The 21,409-nt window shown below is 40.1% G+C and overlaps 1 protein-coding gene across 1 annotated transcript in view; it reads left to right on the forward strand.

The window, feature by feature from the left end:
• LOC122556894 (cationic amino acid transporter 2-like) overlaps positions 1-14,492 on the forward strand; it is a 42,520-nt gene extending 28,028 nt beyond the window's left edge. Inside the window, exons 7-12 of the mRNA XM_043704152.1 lie at positions 1,481-1,617; positions 3,783-3,885; positions 3,993-4,165; positions 5,147-5,313; positions 10,001-10,109; positions 14,108-14,492. Of these exons, the coding sequence (XP_043560087.1) occupies positions 1,481-1,617; positions 3,783-3,885; positions 3,993-4,165; positions 5,147-5,313; positions 10,001-10,109; positions 14,108-14,160 (742 nt within the window). The 3' untranslated portion in view covers positions 14,161-14,492. The remainder of the gene's footprint in view (positions 1-1,480; positions 1,618-3,782; positions 3,886-3,992; positions 4,166-5,146; positions 5,314-10,000; positions 10,110-14,107) is intronic.
• Positions 14,493-21,409: the final 6,917 nt, after the last annotated feature.

The following is a 21,409-nucleotide window of genomic DNA, read 5'->3' on the forward strand; positions in this document are numbered from 1 at the left end:
TTCTTGAGCATTTCCAGACCTTTACAAAGTTTGAGGGAATTTTTTCTGAAATTCTATCCTATTTGCATTGTGCAATATTGCATCCAATATTTCAAGCAGCCCTACCTGTATGTATGCCTTTCTACTAAAGATAAATGTGGCTTTGGTCTTTAAGACATCAAGAGTATTGTTAAACTCTCTCCACTTGTTGCTAAGTGTGGGAGAAAACTGAACTTGTACCTGAAGATCTGGGCTCCCTTGGACCTTGCAGTCTGATGCTCACAGTTTATCACTTGTCCAGTTTAACACTTTCTTGAAGCCTAGCAATTCAGTAAAGATTAAGAGGTAAAGTAACTCGAGTTTTATCTACATGGCTGCTCTCTCATAAGAGAGAGGTGGCTGGCAATGCTTTAACCTGAGGACCGCCACATCTCAGGCAAGGGGTTGGAAAGGAGAGCCCTTTATGGTAATCTCAGCCAGTCACAGCAATTGAACCCATGCCACTAGCATCATTCTATAATCACAAACAAGCCGCACAGCCAACTGAGCTAATCAACCCCGAGCCAGGGCCTCTGCTTGCCCTCTTTGACTTCACCCAAAAATGTATAGTTAAATATATACTTTTCCTTCTTTTTTCATTTTCCATTTCCTGGATTCTCTCATTCTCCAGAGCCTTTTCAGATGATTAAAATGTTTATGCTGCTTTTGGTGTGATGATATACATTTAAACCTGAAAATGTGCTGCCAGTGCTTGGGTTTGCAAGATTGAATGCACTCAACTCCCCCTGCTGGTCATTCCTGACATTGGTAATACTACCATGCTTCACAATGTGAACAAACCAATATATCTAACATAGGCAAAAGTGAAGTCTGCAGATGCTGGAGATCAGAGTCGAGAGTGTGGTGCTGGAAAAGTACAGCAGGTCAGGCAGCATCTGAGGAGCAGGAGAATTGACATTTCGAGCAAACGTCCTGTATTTGTTTCTCCTACAGCTTTGCCATTTCATTGGCTTTTGGGAGGGTGACAATGGCATCTTGGGATCTACCCAACTGATTAATTTAAATGATTCTGAGGTGTTTCCTTCGATAATGGCCTGATTCTGAGCTTCAGTTTCAGGTTAGGCGATTTAGGACTGCGATAGGAAACATTTCTTTCCTCAGAGAGTAGTCAACTTGTGGAATTCTGACGGCTGAGGATGCTGGGCCACTGAGCATACTTAAGAAAGTGACTCTTAATCTTTTAGCTATCAAAGACTTTGAGAGATATGGACAGAAGGTAGATAGAGATATATATTTGAGGTAGAAGATTATTCGAATTTATTGAATGGCAGAGCAGGTGCGCATTCCTGTTCCTAGTTTCTACAGTTCATCCATTAGTGCCATTATATGTTATTGTTTTATTCTTAAACATTTGACAGGCTAGACATTTGGTGAGCACTGCATATCTCTCACTTCCTTTTAGTTTGGATTTTGGTTTTAATTCTGATTTATTCCTCCACAGCCTGCTGGGCATGATGTTCCCTTTACCCCGCATCCTGTTTGCTATGGCAAGGGATGGCTTACTGTTTGACTTTCTAGCAAAACTGAGTAAACGTCACACCCCAGTTATTGCCACAATAATTTCAGCAAGCATTTCTGGTAAGAAGGGTTATTTGTTAACCTTATAGCTGGGGCTGAAAATGTCCATATATTATTGGCTTAGCAGATTTTCAAACAATGAAAATACACTCTGCTTTCTCTCAGCATTTGTTGCTTTTTCAAATAAATCGATAATGCATTAAGAATATTTTCAATGCTGTACTTCCAGTAAAATCTTTGGGCCGCACTAGGGTGGGAACAGAAGTGGACAAGCCTGAAAATACAGTGGCATTCCAGACTCTGGGATGTGGAGATTAGGCATGTTAGGTATCTTGTTAATCAAAATGAATGGAAGCGGAACAGAATAATCAGTTACCCTGAATTTTCCCGTGCAGGATGAGGGACAGAAAAGGTTTCTGGAGGTGAGTGGAAGTAGGCCTAACAGCAGGTCAGGATGAAAGTGTTGAGGTCTGGATACTTTCACTGCCTGCTTGGGCGCAGGTTCAGCCCCACGACACCTTGTAGATGGGCTAACCACCCCACCCCAGCCCATCCCAGTTCCAGCCACCCACTGCAACCATTGGAACCCTCCCTAAAACCACTGTGGATACAGCTACACCAAATGGACCCAAGTAGTTCTAGAAGATTGTTCACTGCCACATTCTCAAGGTCATCTAGAGATGAGCCATATAAATATCAGAACTAACTGGTGTGCTAGTTTCCTGATTCTGTTCCCAGCACCACCTTTTTTCTCCTAACTTTTTTAAATAAAGAAGAAAAACAGAAAACAAATGTCTTCCTAGACAAGGAAACTCTCACAGTACATTGGCTGTGGCCAGCCATGTGGGAGTCAGTCCCTAGAATGATTAGATTCCCTACAGCATGGAAACAGGCCATTTGGCCCAACAAGTCCACATCAACCCTCCAAAGTGTAGCCCACTCCGACACATTCCCCTACCCTATATTTACACCTGACTAATGCGCCTAACACTATGGGCAATTTAGCAAGACCAATTCACCTGGCCTGCACATCTTGGACTGTGGGAGGAAATCAGACCATCTAGAGGAATCCCACAAAGACAGACACAGGGAGAATGTGCAAACTCCACACAGCCAGCTGCCCGAGGAATCAATCCTGGGTCCCTGGTGCTGTGAGGCAACAGTGTGCTAACCACTGAGCCACCATGCCACCCCATGAGGAGAGTCTGAAACTCCTGTTTTATTTTAATTTCTTTTCCACCTAATAGCAGTAGTGCTTATTTACCCAGCACTACTTTGGCCATGAGGCTCGTTAAGAAGCTTGTTATAGGTAATTTTAGGAGGCTGACTCGAATTTTCTAATCAACTTTCAGTTTCTGATGCAGTGGGCGAAGAGGGGGGAAATAGACTGCTTGGAGGAAGCCACTAAGTATGTAGTTCAGGATGCTAATACTCTAGGGAGACCTCCAGCCTCTCTGTCCTTCCCTCCAGATGACATTTGTCAAGGGGCACACCCCCTCCACCTCACCAGTGGTGGCCTGGCTGCTTTTTTGTACTTTCTGAATATATTTTTTAAAAGTAGCAGACTGCAACTTGAGCTACCTCTCACTTACTTACTCTTGACTGAAGCCACCTTCTCCTCTGAAGCTGGAGGCTGTCTGATTGGCCTTTTATCCACTAGAACCTGCCTGCCGTATGTAATTGAATCGGAAATCCTTCGCAATCCAAACAAAAAAAAAATCATCACTAAAACCATAAGGAAAGTCTGTTTTCCACCTGGGGTCAGGGTCAGAATCTATGAATAATTTTCCAACATTTACTTGATAATTTTAGATCATAGCTGTTACCATCATTTATTCTGTGAACATTTCCTGAGTTAATATAGGAACACAATATGTTGCTCAAAAGATGTGGACGCTATGTAGAATCCTAATCAGTCTTATATTGCTTGAGATTTTCTCAGGGTAATAGGAGGCGATCTCAGAGATCTGTAAATTAGGGGATTGATAGCATCTATAAGAATGTGTGGCATTATGAAATAGTATCATATGGACTTTGATTGGAATAGACTCGGTGGGCTTAAAATCCAGCTTTCTCCAGACTATGCTTCATTCTTAAACATTAAAGAGATTTAAGAGTTTAGACAGAAAGGATAATGTTCAATTTTCCTAAGTGTTTTCAATGTATGTTATTTAACCCGAATGCTAAACAGAAATCATTTTGCAGTTATTGTCTGCTTTTCTTAGCTGTAATGGCATGCCTATTTGATCTGAAGACACTGGTTGATATGATGTCCATTGGAACACTTCTGGCCTACACATTGGTGGCAATATGTATCATTATTTTGAGGTAAACATAATATTTCTAGGTTGCTGGGAGTTCAATCTATATGCCCCACCCTTGTCTGGACAGAGACCCCACTTACCAAGAAAATAATGGGTTTTTTTTTGCAATAGGTACCAACCAGACTTTAGTAAGAATGTTGGCATTGAAATGAATGAAGAGAAACAATGTGAACACACTACAGAGTCCCCAAAGGAATCTTTCAACATTAACTTATTGGTAATTCCTCTTCAATTCCCATCACCGCAGTCATCAAGTATTGTTACATGTTGTGTGGGACTAACAGGTGAGTACTCAAAGGAACTTGAAACTATCAGAGTCACTGAAGTGTCAAAGGTCTGGTCAGCAATTTAATACATAGCTCATAGCATGGTACAAGTTATAACTGCTAACATATCATAGATCCTCCAGCTGCCACCATGGAGCGGTGTTTCAAACACATATGGATAGATCCCTTTGGTCTTCAGGCCGGTTTGTTACCACAAGGCCAGTGTTGTGATGTCCTACTCATTTCTCAGTTGCAAAGGCGTTGGAAATCACGATTTGCATCTAGAAGACTCCAAGTTGAGTTCCACCCACTCCCACACCAGGGACATCCTTTCAACACATTAAGAGTCTGGTTAGTTTTTACACAGATGCCTCATCCACCACCAATACAAGCACCATTAACATCAGAACTCAATGTGAATGGAACAGGAAACAGACCCATTTTAGCTTCCCATCCACTCTGTTTCTTACTTTCATTTATATCCAGAAGTGTTTTAATGCACAACTGAACATTTTATTTCCCATTACTGAATCACCCTTGATTTTTTTCTCCATTATCTTCTATCATTAAATCACCCATGTTTCAAATTAATTAACATGCAAATCCTGGGGAAGTGCAACAATACCAAAAGTGAGGGAAAGGTAGAGAGAGGGAGGGGGACTAAATCAAAATGGAGTTGGAAGGGGAAATTAAAGCACTCCATCACCTGCAGCGCCCAACCCACTATAGAGTTATTGAGAGTATTGGACTCTGTTTCTTTTGAAGTTTGGATTTTACTAATACAATGTTGTCTATTTTAAACTATATTTTATGAAGGGATTAACTTCCACTGTGCAATGTTATTAGCATACAGTTAATATGCAAACATAAAATCCCTGCTGGTGTTATTATTAATGTAATAAAACGCTCAGAGGAAATTAGACCATTAGAATGCTATACCTAAATCATTGTATATCATGAAGAGGTTGTAACTATGTCTTCTTATTTCTCTCTTATCAGTCATTTTAATTTGCATTCTAAGTGCAATGATCACTCTTAGGCTGGATTCAATCATTGCAGCAGAGAGCTGGAGTCTTGGTTGCTTGGTGCCGGTCCTGTTGATATTAGCAGTCACAGTATTTATTATCTGGAGACAACCTCAAAACCAGAAGAAAGCCTCATTTATGGTATGTTGACGGCAGGATAAATAAAAGTTACAATGTTGATTCAGGAGGGCAAAACTTTTTGATTAAACATTTCAATTATGTGGTAAATGGTGTTTGGATTCTTTCATCAGCTTTATTTTTAGTGGACACATTGGAAAAGGTACCTGTGGAAAAAAATGGCAGCATTTCAAACAGCTAAAGCATTAAGGTAAAGCGATCAAAAAATAAAGTTTTATGTAACCTGCTTCAATGTGTTATGATACATCTTCATGGTTTCATAAACGTGAGATTTGATGTGAATGCAGACCAAATGGTCCAGATGTGGGGACATTGCCACTGCTCCACTAACTAGTTTACTTGTGAAAACTGGGTGCCATTGGCAACTTAGGCTGAATGGTCTGTTCCATGTTATAGACCTCTATGACTCGATGACTATAACTCTGTTTGTATTTACATAGTGTTTTTCCAGTGCAACATCTGTACACCTGAATTTATTTAATCAGTCTATCTTAGGCCTCCTCCTATGTCACATCTCCTTACTGCTCTTCCACAATTACATCCACAAACACAACATTGGGTTCCACATTAGCATTGAAGATACCAGGTCTACTTTACAACCACCTCACAACCTTTCTATTGCTGCTGATTTGTCACACTACTTATTCAACTTTGGTTGAGTAGTAATTTCAACTTCTTAAAAAATCCTTTGGGAGGATGTGGGCACCACTGGCAAGGACAACATATGTTGCCCATCACTAATTGCCCTTATGCCCAGTTGATATATGCTCATATGGTTAACATATAGCCTTATGGTCTTATGAGTCAACCATACTGTTGTGGGCCTGAAATCACATTTAGGTCAGATCAGGTAAAAACAACATGAGAAGGACAACAGACTTGTTTTCCTGAGGAACATTACAGTGAACATTTCTCCAAAAATGAAACTGAAACTACGTTTCAATTTTTGATTTTTGTAAATGAATTGAGATTTATGAAGTCATAAAGTCATAGAGATGTACATCACAGAAACAGACCCTTCAGTCCAATTTGTCCATGCCGACCTGATATCTCAACCCAATCTAGTCCCACCTGCCAGCACCTGGCCCATATCCCTCCAAACCCTTTTTATCCATATACCTATTTAGATGCCTCTTAAATGTTGCAATTGTACCAGCCTCCACCACTTCCATTGGCAGTTCATTCCATACACGTATCACCCTCTATGTGAAAAAGTTGCCTCTCAGGTCTCTTTTATATCTTTCCCCTCTCACCCTAAACCTATGCACTCTAGTTCTGGACTCCCCCACCCCAGGAAACAATTTGTGTCTATTTATCCTATCCATGCCCCTAGTGATTTTATAAATCTCTATAAGGTCACCCCTCAGTCTCCGGCGCTCCAGGGAAAACAGCCCTAGCCTATTCAACCTCTCCCTATAGCTCAAATCCTTCAACCCTGGCAACATCCTTGTAAATTGTTTTTTGTAATTAAATTTAAATTCTAAAAGCTACATGGTGGGATGTGAGTCTATGATCCTTAGACCAGTAGCTTGGGCCTCTAGATGCCTATTCTAATGACATCATTACTACACCACCGATGTTCTTGATCAGCCTCCCATTTTTGATCATCATTTAATTTGAACTCATCAAATCTCATAGAATCTAGTATGGCACCTGTGGATCGGAAGATATTGAAAATAACTCCACTGTTCAAGCAAATTCAAAAAGAGTAAATAGACCAATTAGCCTGACATCAGTAGAACAAGAAATGCTAGAATCCAACAATAGTCCAATACTTAGACGATCATAATATAACTCAGCAGACTGAACATGGATTTATGAAAGGGAAGAAATCTTTGATAAAATATGCTGAATATTTTTTGAGAAAGTAACAATTAGGCTAGGTATAGGGGACCAGTGAGTGTAGCATTTTTGGATTTTCCAAAAAGCTTTTGATAGAATGCCGTACAAGAATTTGTTGTACAAAATTAGCTCCCATGAGCTTAGGGGTAATATATTAACATGTATTGAAGATTGATCACGGACAGAAATAGTGAAGGAACAAATATTTCAGTTTTGGGTTGGCAGGTTGTACCAAGTGCAGTACAGTAAATATGGATGCTGCATTTCAGTTATTGATAACCTACAAAGAATTGACAGGGGGAATCTGTTATAAGTTGGATGCTAGGGCCCCAAAAGTGAAACTATATCATAACTGAATCATGTTTATAAGAAAACACCTGCTTTTGTTTCCATTCTTAACTAGCAAATTGAAGGTTTAAATAAAGATTTACTTCTTTCTGGAGCTATGGGACCATAGACAATAAACACTCATGTGTGTGGAACCATGATATAACAGACCTGCGGGGACCAGGTTTGAGCTGGTTTGCTGATAACCTAAAATTAAGTGGCAAAGTGTGTTGTGATCAAGACAATCAGAGACTGAAAAAAAAAATCCAGGATGTGCAAGTTGGATGGACTGGCCCTGCTAAATTGTCCATAGAGTCCAGAGCTGTGCAGGCTAGGTGCATTAACCATGGTTAATGCAGAGGCTATAAGGATAGGGTAGAGGGGCGGGTCTGGGTGGGATGTTCTTCAGAGGGTTTGTTTGCACTTGATGGGCTGAATGGCCTGATCCACACTGTAGGAGTTCTATGATTCTTTGATTTATTCAGGTAAATTCAGTAGGAAAGGGCTTTTTTTGGTGGAATATAACGTGGCGAAATGTGAAATTATCTAGTTAAGAAAAATAAAAAAGCAGAACATTTCAAAAATGGTGCGAGATTAAGAAATGCTGATATTTCAAGGGATCTTATGCACAAATTAGAGAAAGATAACACTCATATTTAGTACGTAACAGCAGAATCAAATATATTACCAGGTGAATGCAAATGAGTAACCTTGTTGCAATTTTATAGGGCCTTGTAGAGATTACATGTATGAGTTGGTGGATATACAGTTTTAGTCAGCATACTTAACACCATATTCTGGCCTGGGTCAGAGTGTAACAAAGGTATGTTAGATTGACTCATTGATGAGGGGATTATTCTAGGAGGAAATTTTGAGTAGAGGCCCACAATCATTGGAGTTTAAAAGACTGAAAAATGATCGTATTGACTTATAAAATATATAAGGAATCTGACATGGTGGATACTGGCAGAATGTTTCTCCTGCCTGGGGAGTCCAGAACTGAGGAATATAGTCTCAGGGACTGATCACTTAGTACTGTGATATGATTCCAGCTAATGGTAATGCTGGAGGTCAGACGTCTGGCTTGATAGACTATAAGCTTGCTTTTTCTTTGGCATTTGTCACGATCATCAGTCACTGAACATATTCTCAACAGGTTGCCGATGTACTTTCAACAAAATGATATAGAAGTTTATTGTGCATAAATGGAAAGCATGAACAATGATGCACTAAGGACTATTTAAAAGGTCTTATTACAAATATCAGAAAGATTCAATGCTACATCCCTCAATGACTATATGAACTTTCAAATTTCAGTGAAGAGTCATCCCGTCTCTGTGCTAAAGTTCCTTGTTCAGTTGTGAATGATTTTTTTTCACCAAATTTCTGCATTCACTCTAAAATTAAAATAAAACCTATGTCTTCTCTTGCTTAACACATAACATAAGAATATAACTTGAACTTAAAGCTTTTTACATTGTTCTCCTACTTTAGAACCCAAGCTCTCAAACAGTAATAACATATTATGAACCTTTATCACAATTAAGCTGAGTATTTTTCACTCAAAGCATTGAAAACCTTTGGAATTTTCTACTTGGATGGAGCCCTAAATGCTGAGTCATTGAGTATAGTCAAGTCAGAGATCAATAGCTTTTTGGATGCTGAAGGCATCAAAAGAAATGGGTATAGTGCAGGAAAGTGTTGCTGAAGTAGATAATCAGCTCTGATCATGTTGAATAGTAGAGTCAGTTTGGAGAGAGGAATTACCTACACTTGCTCCTATTTCTTCTGTTTCTTGTCAGATCCCTCCGTCGCTTCAACCTTCCTTATCTCTACACTCCTATTGGTGGCCATGTTGTGAACTGCTTAGTCTCTAAGACTGAGCCGGCCTTTCTCTTGTTCTTGAACTCTCCTCTTGTGCTGTACTCCTTTAAGATATTCTTTTATATCTCTCTTTTGCACAAACTTTTGGTCACCACTGCTAATATATCTTTCGTAGCTTAGTGTCAGGTTTGGTCAGTTATGCTTTTTTGGTGTACCTAGGAATGTTGTATTACATTAAGGAAATCATGTAAATACAACTTAATTGGTTGTACAGCATTATGAATTATATTTAATTGTGTATCATGGTTATAAGTGATGACAGAGAAAAGAATCTTCAATTATGATAGGTTGCACTGATGTTTGGTGATTTTCATTGCTGCTATTTCCTATTATTTGAGATGGTGTTGTCCACAGAGACCCTGGAAAGATTACATTTATTTAGATACTAACTGGATAATTGAAGAAAGCCATAAAATTCAGACAGGCATCCATAACTTTTATTTCAATACTTGTGGCATTAATAACCTATACAAATTTATCTTCATTAATGACCTTCAGTAGAATACTTGAACTTTAATGGTTTGATCATGATCTGAATTATAACAAGGGGATGCTGTACTGTTAAATGTTGTATACTTCACTATCCTCGAGTCTCGTGCGTGTATCCTGACTTGTATGCTTTGCTGTATTTTAAAAGGTGCCGTGTGTACCATTCCTGCCAATATTCAGTATTTTGATAAACATTTACCTGACGGTGCAGTTGAGTGCAGACACCTGGATTCGCTTCTCTGTTTGGATAGCAATTGGTAAGAACCTTCACCACAGTTTGAGTAGTTAATATTGCAATTCAGTCAATACTTACAATATTTTAGTCTATTATAGGCAGCAGCAAGTTACTTTGTGGGGGAGGTGATGGCCTAGTGATATTAAATCTGGATTGTCAATCCAAAGACCCAGATCATGTGGGTCAGTGAGATTTGATTTCAATGAAGAATCTGGAATTAAGAGTCCAAAGAGGACCATGATTCATTTAGCAAAAGTGAGGACTGCAGATGCTGGAAATGAGAGTTTCGGTCAGAGTGGTGCTGGAAAAGCACAGCAGGTCAGACAGCATCTGAGGAAGGGCTTTTGTCCAAAACGTTGATTTTCCTGTTCCTCGGATGCTGTCTGACCTGCTGTGCTTTTCCAGCACCACTCTGATCTAAACCCATGATTTAATTGTCAGGAAAGACTCATCTGGTACACTCATGCCCTTTAGGGAAGGAAACTGCCATCCTTACCCAGTCTGACCTACATGTGACTGCAGACCCACAGCAATGTGGTTGACTCTTAACTATCCTCTGGGCAATTATGGATGGGCAATAAATACTGGCCTAGCCAATGACACCCTCATCCTGTGAATGAATAATAAAAAAGTGAACTGATTTTGAACTGATTTGCTCAGTCAAAGATAAAGTGTAAAACAAGTGTAGAAATTCCTAGGCTGTTCAAGACTAGATCAAGTGACATTTTCCTCAGTAATTTATTATTTTGATTCAGTGTAGATTGTGCCAAGTTATTCACCTAATTCTGGTACTTGAATGTGCTATGACTCTCTGCTTCTTGATGTTCCCCATTATATTCTGTGATGAAATACTCTATTTGTAGGCATTTGGCTATGCTCAGAAGCCAGCAATCAGTGAATTGTAACATTCCAAGCAAATGCAATTCCAAGAGATGTTAGGAAGCAACTTTCAATTATGCTCAGCAAAAGGAGAGGGGTTTATTGTAAGGTTTCATTGAGTTCACTCAGGACAATTCAGGGTCACTGAAATGGAGATCAAAGGACACAGTGTTGGAGAAGGCGATAGAGAGTAGACTCCATGAACTAAACAGGAGAGTGGGAGAGTCAGTGAGGGGTCAAGATCATGTGAAGCAAGAATCACATGCATGGCTCTGTGCTGTCAGAACTTGGGGGAAGCAAGCCAAATGTTGGTGCAATACTCAGAAGTAGTCACAGGGAGTGAGAATGTGGGAAGATCATTTGTGTTGTATTGTGGGTAGCCAGGAGGGAGTGGAAGAAGCCTGTAGATAAACTTCAATGTAGCAGAGAAAGGATGGTGGTGCACAAGTGGGTTGGGGTTATGAAATTACACAACCAGTGCTTGTTGAATGCAACTCGACAAGATTAGAGCTCAGAAACATTCAGGAGCAGTACTGTCTTGGTGGTGTTGGAAGGTGATTAGATTAGTTTAGATTCCCTACAGTGTGGAAACAGGCCCTTCGGCCCAACAAGTCCACGCCAACCCTCTGAAGAGTAACCCACCCAGACACATTTCCCCTCTGACTAATGCATGGCCAATTTACCTGCCCTGCACATCTTTTGGACTGGGGAGGAAACCGGAGCACCCGGAGGAAACCCATGCAGACATGGGGAGAATGTGCAAACTCCACACAGACAGTTGCCTGAGGCTGAAATTGAACCTGGGACCCTGGTGCTGTGAGGCAGCAGTGCTAACCACTGAGCCACCATGCCGCCCCATAGCAGTCATAACAGAAGCAATCACTGAGGCAGACCATGATGCCCCATCAGAGGCAAGAGTGTTAATGCTGAGATCCAGCTCATCACTAATGGTCACAGGTACCTCATACATATTGCTACTAGGCAGACTCTGAGCATTTATACCTTGACATTGCAGTTATGGTCATGTATGAGTCACTGTGCCTCAAGTTGCATGTTTCCAGTAGCCTCCCAGCTGGCTCTCTGTATCTTCCCAAGATGGTTAAAGCATTCAAACTTCTCAGGGAATTTTGACAGGGTTGATGCAGGAAGGTTGTTTCTCCTTGTAGGGCAATCTCAGACCAGGGGACATAATCTCAGAATAAGGGATTGCACTTTTAAAATAGAGATGGGAGGGATTTCTTCTCTCAGATAAAACGGACATCATTATAGCACAGTAGAGGCCCTTTAGCCCTCGATGTTGCATCACAACCTGTGAAACCAATCTAAAGCCCATCCAAGCTACACAGTTCCATTATCATCCATATGTCTATCCAATGACCATTTAAATGCCCTTATTGTTGGCAAGTCCACTACTGTTGCAGGTAGAGCATTCCACACCCTTACTACACTTTGAGTAAAGGACCTACCTCTGACATCTGTCCTATACCTATCACCCCTCAATTTAAAGCTATGTCCCATTGTGCTAGCCATCACCATCCAAAGAAAAAGGCTCTCACTGTCCATCCTATTCAATCCTCTGATTATCTTGTATCCCTCTATTAAATCACCTTTTAACCTTCTTCTCTCTAACGAAAACAGCATCAAGTCCCTCAACCTTTCCTCATAAGGCCTTCCTGCCATACAGGCAACATTCTGGTAAATCTCCTCTGAATCATTTCCAATGCTTCCACATCCTTCCTATAGTGTGGCAACCAGAACTGTATGCAATACTCTAAGTGCAGCCACACCAGAGTTTTGTACAGCTGCAACATGATATCATGGTTCTGAAACTCAATCCCATTACCAATAAAAACTAACATGCTGTATGCCTTCTTAACAACCCAATCTACTTGGGTGACAACTTTCAGGGATCTATGCACATGGACACTGAAATCTCTCTGCTGATCCACACTATCAAGAATCTTATCATTAGCCCAGTACTCTGTATTCCAGTTACTTCTTCCAAAGTGAATCACCTCACACTTTTCCACATTAAACTCCAATGCCACCTCTCAGCTCAGCTCTGCAGCTTATCTATGTCCCTCTGTAACCTACAACATCGTTTCTCACTGTCCACAATCCCACTGACTTTAGTGTCATCTGCAAATGTACTAACCCATCCTTCAACACCCTCATCCAGGTCATTTACAAAAATGAAAAACAGCAGTTGTCCCAAAACAGATCCTTGCTGTACACCACTAGTAACTGAACTCCAGGATAAACATTTCCTATCAACCACCACCCTCTGTCTTCTTACAGCTAGCCAATTTCTGATCCAAACTGCTAAGTCACTCTCAATCCCATGCCTCCATATTTTGTGCAATAGCCTACCGTGGGGAATCTTATCAAATTCTTTTCTGAAATCCATATACACCACATGAACTGTTTTACCCTCATCTGCTTGTTTGGTCATCTTGTCAAAGAACTCAGTAAGGTTGTGAGGCATGACCTACCCTTCACAAAACCATGTTGGATATCCCTAACCAAATTATTCCTTTCAAGGTGATTATAAATTCTATCTCTTCTAATCCTTTCCAAAATTTTGCCCACAACAGAAGTAAGGCTCACTGGTCTACAATTATGAGGGTTGTCTCTATTCCCCTTCTTGAACAAGGCGACAACATTTGCTATCCTGTAGTCTTCTGGCACTATTGATTGGAGGACAGCAAATGTTGTCCCCTTGTTCAAGATGGTAGTGAACTTGCAGAATCCTTTGTTGCAGAGTACTGTAGAGGTTGGATCATTAACTTTATTAAAGGCTAAGGTAGATACATTTTTAACCAGTGAGGGAATCAAAGGTTATGGGGAAAACAAACAAAGTAGGTTTCAGAGTGATCAGATGCGACATGATCTCATTGAATGGCCCAGCAGACTTGATGGGCTGAATGCCTTGCTTCTGCTCTGATTTCTTATGGTGCTAGTTGTCATAATTGGGTAACTGATGCTGCGAGTGACACCAGTTCATGTTCAGGTTGTTTCTGTTCACATTTGCAGGAGAGTTGAAATCAGCTCCTTAGATGAGGGTGAACTGAAAAACTTCTCTGGACCTTTGCCACTGACTTACTAATACTGAAATGTAAAATTTCTTACTTCATTCAACAGGTTTACTGATATATTTTGGCTATGGCATTCGACACAGCGTGGAAGGTCAGTGACATCAAGAATGCTCTATTTTGAATCGATTTGAAAACGAAAAGCCAGCTGAGAAAGAGAATAAGAATGAGGCTTGTTCAGGAACCAATGATCCATCAAGGATAAGCTAGTAATTACAACTTCTGAACAAATTGAATATGAACAGTCCAGTTCCTCTACAAAATAAAGTCAAATTTCTTTTATACATTTTTAACATAATTACACACACGAAGAATCTTTGCAGGAGTGCTATCAAAAGTTTGATGATTATTAACTATTACACTCAGAAAAATGTTACCTAAACACTAAGGAAGGGAGGTCAATATGAATGTACTTTGCTATACCAGTTCTACTCAGTCACCACACAAAGAACTCTCGAGATATAAAAGAGGAGCTCTGTGTAAGGTTTCCTTTTCGATTTATTTTGGTTAATCTGTAAGTTCTGCTATCTGTAAATCAAAAAGTCATTCTGTGAAGAAAATCATATTCAGTATTTTGTATGCAAAGTAAATGCTGAGAGAGTTGTGACTCAATCAGTTATCCCTTGAGAACAGAAAGGCTTACAGTCAGATAGACACTTTTCACATCCTTGGGACTGGTTGCTGTTGTAATGTAGGAATCTAACAACTGGTACATAGCAAACTCCCACATTCATGTGAAGATGAGCAATTGATTCATTGCAATGATGTTAAATTGAGGCATCAATATTGGTCAGCACACCTCTATTCTTCTTGGATATCATGCCATGGGATCCCTTCAATCCATCTGATAGACCTTGCTTTAAAGGTCTCATCCAAAAGACATCACCTCAACTCTGCAGAACTGAAGAGTCATTCCAGACCTTGTCCTCAAGTTGGCATTGAAAGCTCCAACATACTGACCCAGCAGTGACACCATTAACCATTGAACCACAGCTGACATCGCTTTAACTTTTACACTGCTTTATTTCAAAATAATGTTGTTGTGCATTTACTCAAAGCTAGTCACTCTCTAGAGTATGTTGACTTTAGATTTGAATGCCATTACAAAAGGTAGATTTGTATTCCTTTTAACGATTCTTCAAGTGGTTTGCTCACAATCCTAACAGATCCATGGAGGGAAGTAAGCAAGACATATGTTACATTTCAAGAGCCTCCGGTACATGGCATAGGTCATTTGAACTGTTAAATTCCAGACAGTACAACATTACAAAAAGCACAATGAAAATTGCAAAATTAGTGTACAAACTATAAGAATTAAAATGAAGATGAATAATAATTTCTTATATTTATTTATCTGATATCATAATCTGGCAGCATCTGTGGAGAGAACTGTATTACCCAACTCAAAATTTGAACTTTATTTTCTCTCCACAGATGCTACCTGACCTGATAAGCTTTTTCAGCATGTTTTATTTTGGTTTCTGATTTTCAGCATCTGCGGGTCTTTGGAAGTTTTAATCATAATAATGAACAGATTTTGGTAATAATGTTCAACACAAAAGTTTTAATATTTTATCCTGCACAAAAATCAATTGTAATATATATTTGATAGTTTACTGAAAATGCTGAGAGGATTGTAAGAAAAATATACAAGCTTATAGAAGGCAGCGGCTACATGTTAAGTACGTAAAGGAATCATGCTTTATTTCTATCACTGGTGACATTTCTGATACATCATACAGTATTTACATGAGGTTTGGGTGGTGAACTCAGATAGAAAGCTATCATAGAGATATACAGCACGGTAACAGACCCTTCGGTCCAACCCAGCCATGCCGACCAGATATCCCAACCCAATCTAGTCCCACCTGCTAGCACCCGGTTCATATCCCTCCAAACCCTTCCTCTTCATATACCATCCAATGCCTCTTAAATATTACAGTTGTACCAGCCTCCAACACTTCCTCTGGCAGCTCATTCCATACACATACCACCCTCTGCGTGAAAAAGTTGTCCCTTAGGTCCCTTTTATATCTTTCCCCTCTCACCCTAAACCTATGCCCTCTAGTTCTGGACTCTCCCACCCCAAGGAAAAGACTGCATATTTACCCGATCCATGCCCCTCATAATTTTGTAAACCTCTATAAGGTCACCCCTCAGCCTCCGACGTTCCAGGGAAAACAGCCCCAGCCTGTTCAGCCTCTCCCTATAGCTCAAATCCTCTAACCCTGGCAACATCCTTGTAAATCTTTTCTGAACCCTTTCAATTTTCTCAACATCTTTCCAAGAGGAAGGAGACCAGAATTGCACGCAGCATTCCAACAGTGGCCTAACCAATGTCCTGTACAGCCGCAACATGACCTCCCAACTCTTGTACTCAATACTCTGACCAATAAAGGAATGCATACCAAATGCCTTCTTCACTATCCTATCTACCTGTGACTCTACTTTCAAGAACTGTGAACTTGCACTCCAAGATCTTTTTGTTCAGCAACACTCCCCATCCTTTCAACTTTGGGTTCTGTCTATAGATTCAGTTCAGTCTTTGCCATCTAACAGCTGCCTTTGTTTCTAAGATCTCAACTAAATGAATTGAGGCAGGACAACTCTCATGCAATGCAAGATTTTTAAAGCAATTGTTTAAGAATGCTTCTTTCTTTCAGGTGCATAGCATTAAAACACAGTCTTCAGTACTAATCAATATGTTTAGCTTTTGATTTTTTTTGTAGTTAATTAAAACAACTAGTTTCAGTAATGGTGACCATGAAACTATTACGAATTATCACAAAGATCAATCTGGTATACTTTGGAACTAATTCACTCAGCTGGCCAGATTGTTAGTGTGTGTTTCAGAATATAACAACAGCATGCGTTTCAAATTCCTCAATTTGTCAAGGATGCTACGTGGAGAAAGATAGTTCTTGGCATTTTTAGGAAAATGTTATTTCCAGTCCCAAAGACATAACAAACAAGTATAATGACAAATGGAGAGGCAATGACCTGGTGGTATAATCACTGGACTGTTAATCCAGAGACCCAGGTAATGTTTTGAGGACCTGGGTTTGAATCCTGCCACGGCAGATGGTGGAATTTGAATTCAACAAAAATCTGGAATTAAGGGTCTAATGATGACCATGAATCCATTATTGATTGTTGGAAAAAACCATCTGGTACACTAATGCCCTTCAGGGAAGGAAATGCCATCCTTATCTGGTCTGGCCTACATATGACTCCAGATCCACAGCTATGTGGTTGACTCTTAACTGCCCTCTGGGCAATTAGAGATGGGGATAAAATGCTGGATTAGCCAGCGACGCACTTATCCCATGAATGAATGAATAAATAAAGGCAACTAGGAATGGGCATTAAATGCTGGCCTAACCAGCAATGCCCTCATTCCGTAAACGAATTAAAAAATAATCACACATTTCATGGGAGTTGTCCTGCCTAAAGGTTAACTCGTTGCCAAGAATGAGATCAGCCTAAGGCAGTGCAGAGGAAGAGGGCACCTAACCAAGCATACCAAGATTGTCAAAGGTCTGATTCATAAAGTCTGTGTTTTGCAACCTATGAAAGACATGCAAGAGAATTACTTAAGTTGTGCAAAGAGAAGTGCACATTCAAAATAATCAAAAAAGTGAGTTGGCAACCATATCTGTGGGAAGACAAAGAGAGAAATGTGCTGCCAACCATGAGAAAGGCAACTGCAAGGAAAGGGTCATTTGTCCCAAGTTACTACCACTAAAATTATTTTAAAATAAAAATAAATAAAGCATGCCCCAAATTTCTTCCCTCAAGGGGTGAGTTAGGCAGCCTCCTCACCAGAAACCATATGGGAGCAGTTATTGGCGAGTCAATGGACTTAAGGAATTTATTCACTGATTGGTGCTGCAATATTCTTTAATCACAAACATTAACTGTTTTTTTGTTTCTCATATTATTTCACTGTGATGGAACATTTGAGGAAATAAATTGTTCATTGCTGGGAAATTCACACACAGAATGGTTCATTTTAATTCTTATATTAAATCAGTTTATTATTGCTCATCAGAAAGTGAACATTGAAACTAAGCAATATATGCAAACGAAATTCAATGCAGAATTGAAAAAGATGTATTGACAAATCTATTTCAATACTGAATGATGTTTTCAATAAACTGTAGTGTGTAGAATATTCTTTTTGTACAAACTATTGGAGTATATATGATTTTCTAGAATTTCTAAAATTGAATTGTAATCTTTGAATTAAACTTTTTAACTTTTAGTTGATGTTTCTTTTTAATATATAAAGTGGGACTCCTGTTGTTTTTTTCCCCTTGACCCTCAATTATATTATGACCTCCTGAATTATATTAGCAAGGTGAGGCTTCAGGGTCCAAAAAATATATTATTAACCATACTTCCAAATATGCTGAAATAAAAACAGGACATTTTGTCAGCCTGGAATATAAACTCTTTTTCTCTTTGCAGATGTTACCTCACCTCCTGAATATAATCTGCAAAGAGAAAAAGAGTTTATATTCCAGGCTGACAACCTTTTCTCAAAATCTTTGTGACAAAATGTCCTGTTTTTATTTCAGCATATTTGGAAGTATGGTTAATAATATATTTTTTGGACCCTGAAGCCTCACCTTGCTAAGATAGGAGGCATGTGTTGTGCCTCTAAGGTAAAGTTGTCACACTGCCAGAGGACCATAGTGCCACTCTCTCGTGTCAAAGGGTTAACTGGTGGTGAACTTAACCTGAGGGTCACCACTCCTCAGGTGAGGGTCAAGGTTGGGAGGGTGGATCTTTATTGGAACCTCAGATGGTCCAGAGAATTGAACCCAGACTGTTGGTGTTACTCTGCATTTCAAGCCAGACATTGAGCTGAGTTAACAGACACGCCTTCACCTTGTGCCATTGCTATATATATGCATACTGTACATATACAATATGCAGGAGAAAGTGAGGTCTGCAGATGCTGGAGATCAGAGCTGGAAATCTGTTGCTGGAAAAGCGCAGCAGGTCAGGCAGCATCCAGGGAACAGGAGAATCGACGTTTCGGGCATAAGCCCTTCTTCAGGAATGAGGAAAGTTTGTCCAGCAGGCTAAGATAAAAGGTAGGGAGGAGGGACTTGGGGGAGGGGCGTCGGAAATGTGATAGGTGGAAAGAGGTCAAGGTGAGGGTGATAGGTCAGACTGGGGTGGGGCGGAGAGGTCGGGAAGAAGATCTCAGGTTAGGAAGGCGGTGCTGAATTCGATGGATTTGACTGAGACAAGGTGGTAGGAGGGGAATTGAGGAAACTGGTGAAATCCGAGTTGAGGCGTTCTTCCTCCAACCGTCGTTTTGTTGTGGTCTGACGATGGAGGAGTCCAAAGACCTGCATATCCTTGGTGGAGTGGGAGGGGGAATTGAAATGTTGAGCTACAGGGTGGTTGGGTTGGTTGGTCCGGGTGTCCCAGAGGTGTTCTCTGAAACGCTCCGCAAGTAGCCGGCCTGTCTCCCCAATATAGAGGAGGCCACATCGGGTGCAGAGGATGCAATAGATGATATGTGTGGAGGTGCAGGTGAATCTGTGGCGGATAAGGAAGTTTCCTTTGGGGCCTTGGAGGGAGGTGAGGGGGGACGTGTGGGCGCAAGTCTTGCACCTCCTGCGGTTGCAGGGGAAGGTGCCGGGAGTGGAGGTTGGGTTGGTGGGGGGTGTGGATCTGACGATATGCATACATGCAAACCTGTGATTGATGTTGCAGTAAAGGAGACCAAGAGATTGTTTGAGTTTTACTTTGCAGAGCTAATTGAAACTGAATTCATAAATAAAAGTGAATCAAATTATTACTGGTACCCTCCAGGCTTTTTGTTGAACTGGTGGTACTTTTGATGTTGCTGAATTTCCACAGGTATTTTGATCATGATGAAAGGAGATGTCACACTTACATACATGCAGTCATAGATTCACAATGTCTAATGGGAACTATGGTTGACTTCTCCTGCTCCTCTCCCACGAGTACTGAGGTGAATAGGAGCATCATAATAGCAAATCCTGCACTCGTGAAATTGGAATCTTTCTGATTTTCATAGGGCATTTATCAGCCAAAAGGGCCATGGTGCTATTCTATTTCAAATATATACATATTTTATAAAAATTTTTACATCAGTATGAACTTCCCGTATTTTCATTTATTCCTGATGTCACTTTCTTGGCTTGTTTTTGTGTCCTGTTTTCCTTTATGATAGAAGCTTTGTAAATGGTATGTTTCTCATCACTGCTAGCAATATAACAACTTGGTTCTTTGACTTCTTCCAATACAGACTGCAATCCAGGGAACATTCCACGTCCCAACTAACTTTACACTTCCTGAATGGAGACTTTTAAAGGTCTGAGCACTTTAAAGGCCTTTTTTTTCATCCTTTCAATGGTTCATTTGTTTTATGTTTTTGTGCATATAGGCCTTCATGGACATTTAACTCTTGCCTTTCCATATCTTCAGAAGATTCCAAAATCTTTCATGACCAATGAATTAAATCAAGTACCAGTCACTATTGTTATGTTAGACAATTTATTTTACTGAGGGCAACCGCCAGCTTTGTAACTCTACCATCACAGAGAAAAACTGAACTCCAGGTTCCACACCCTTTGTGATCATATATTTCTGCTCTTTCATTACTGTCGAGTCAACATCTAACATATTGAAACCGTTCAGCCCATTGAGTCTATGCTGCCATTCAACAAGATCATGGTTAATCTGATTACAACCTCAAATCTACATTGCTGCCTACCCTTGATAACCTTTCAATTGTGGATTTGTTACCATTCTCATAGGCCTGGACCATTAGATCAGAAATGTTGCTGGCATCCTTTTGCACATCTTCAGCACAATTTAAACTTGAGTTCTTTGAGTTGGAAAACATAGAATATTAACTTGCTCATTTTCCAAGGCAAAACCCAACTACATTCCTGATCTCTGATTAGCTGTGCAGTGCTTGATTGATTTTTGATTGGTTTCTTAAAGGGGTCATTTATCTACCGATGTCACTTCCCATTACCTCCTGACTGGTTCTCCAAGATGTCATGGGATCAAACCTCATTACATTAAATCCTCATAAACCATGGGGGGCAGGAGCATGGATTTCCCACAGATAACAACAAATTAGGATACCATTCCTCATTTGCTTACCTATCACCAGTGAAGGATTGAGCAATCAGACTGATGCATATTTGAGTTACAAAAAAGATGGGGTGTGGGGCCAATCTCATGGGTATGTGGATCCATGGGTAGTGAATCTGCAGATAACGAGGAATGAGCGTATAGCTTTTATGACTTTCCACTGAAATAATGATGTGGTTTTAATGTTGCTTCCACTTCTTCG

This window comes from Chiloscyllium plagiosum, chromosome 14 (genome assembly GCF_004010195.1).
Source record: "Chiloscyllium plagiosum isolate BGI_BamShark_2017 chromosome 14, ASM401019v2, whole genome shotgun sequence".
Classification (NCBI taxonomy): Eukaryota; Metazoa; Chordata; class Chondrichthyes; order Orectolobiformes; family Hemiscylliidae; genus Chiloscyllium; species Chiloscyllium plagiosum.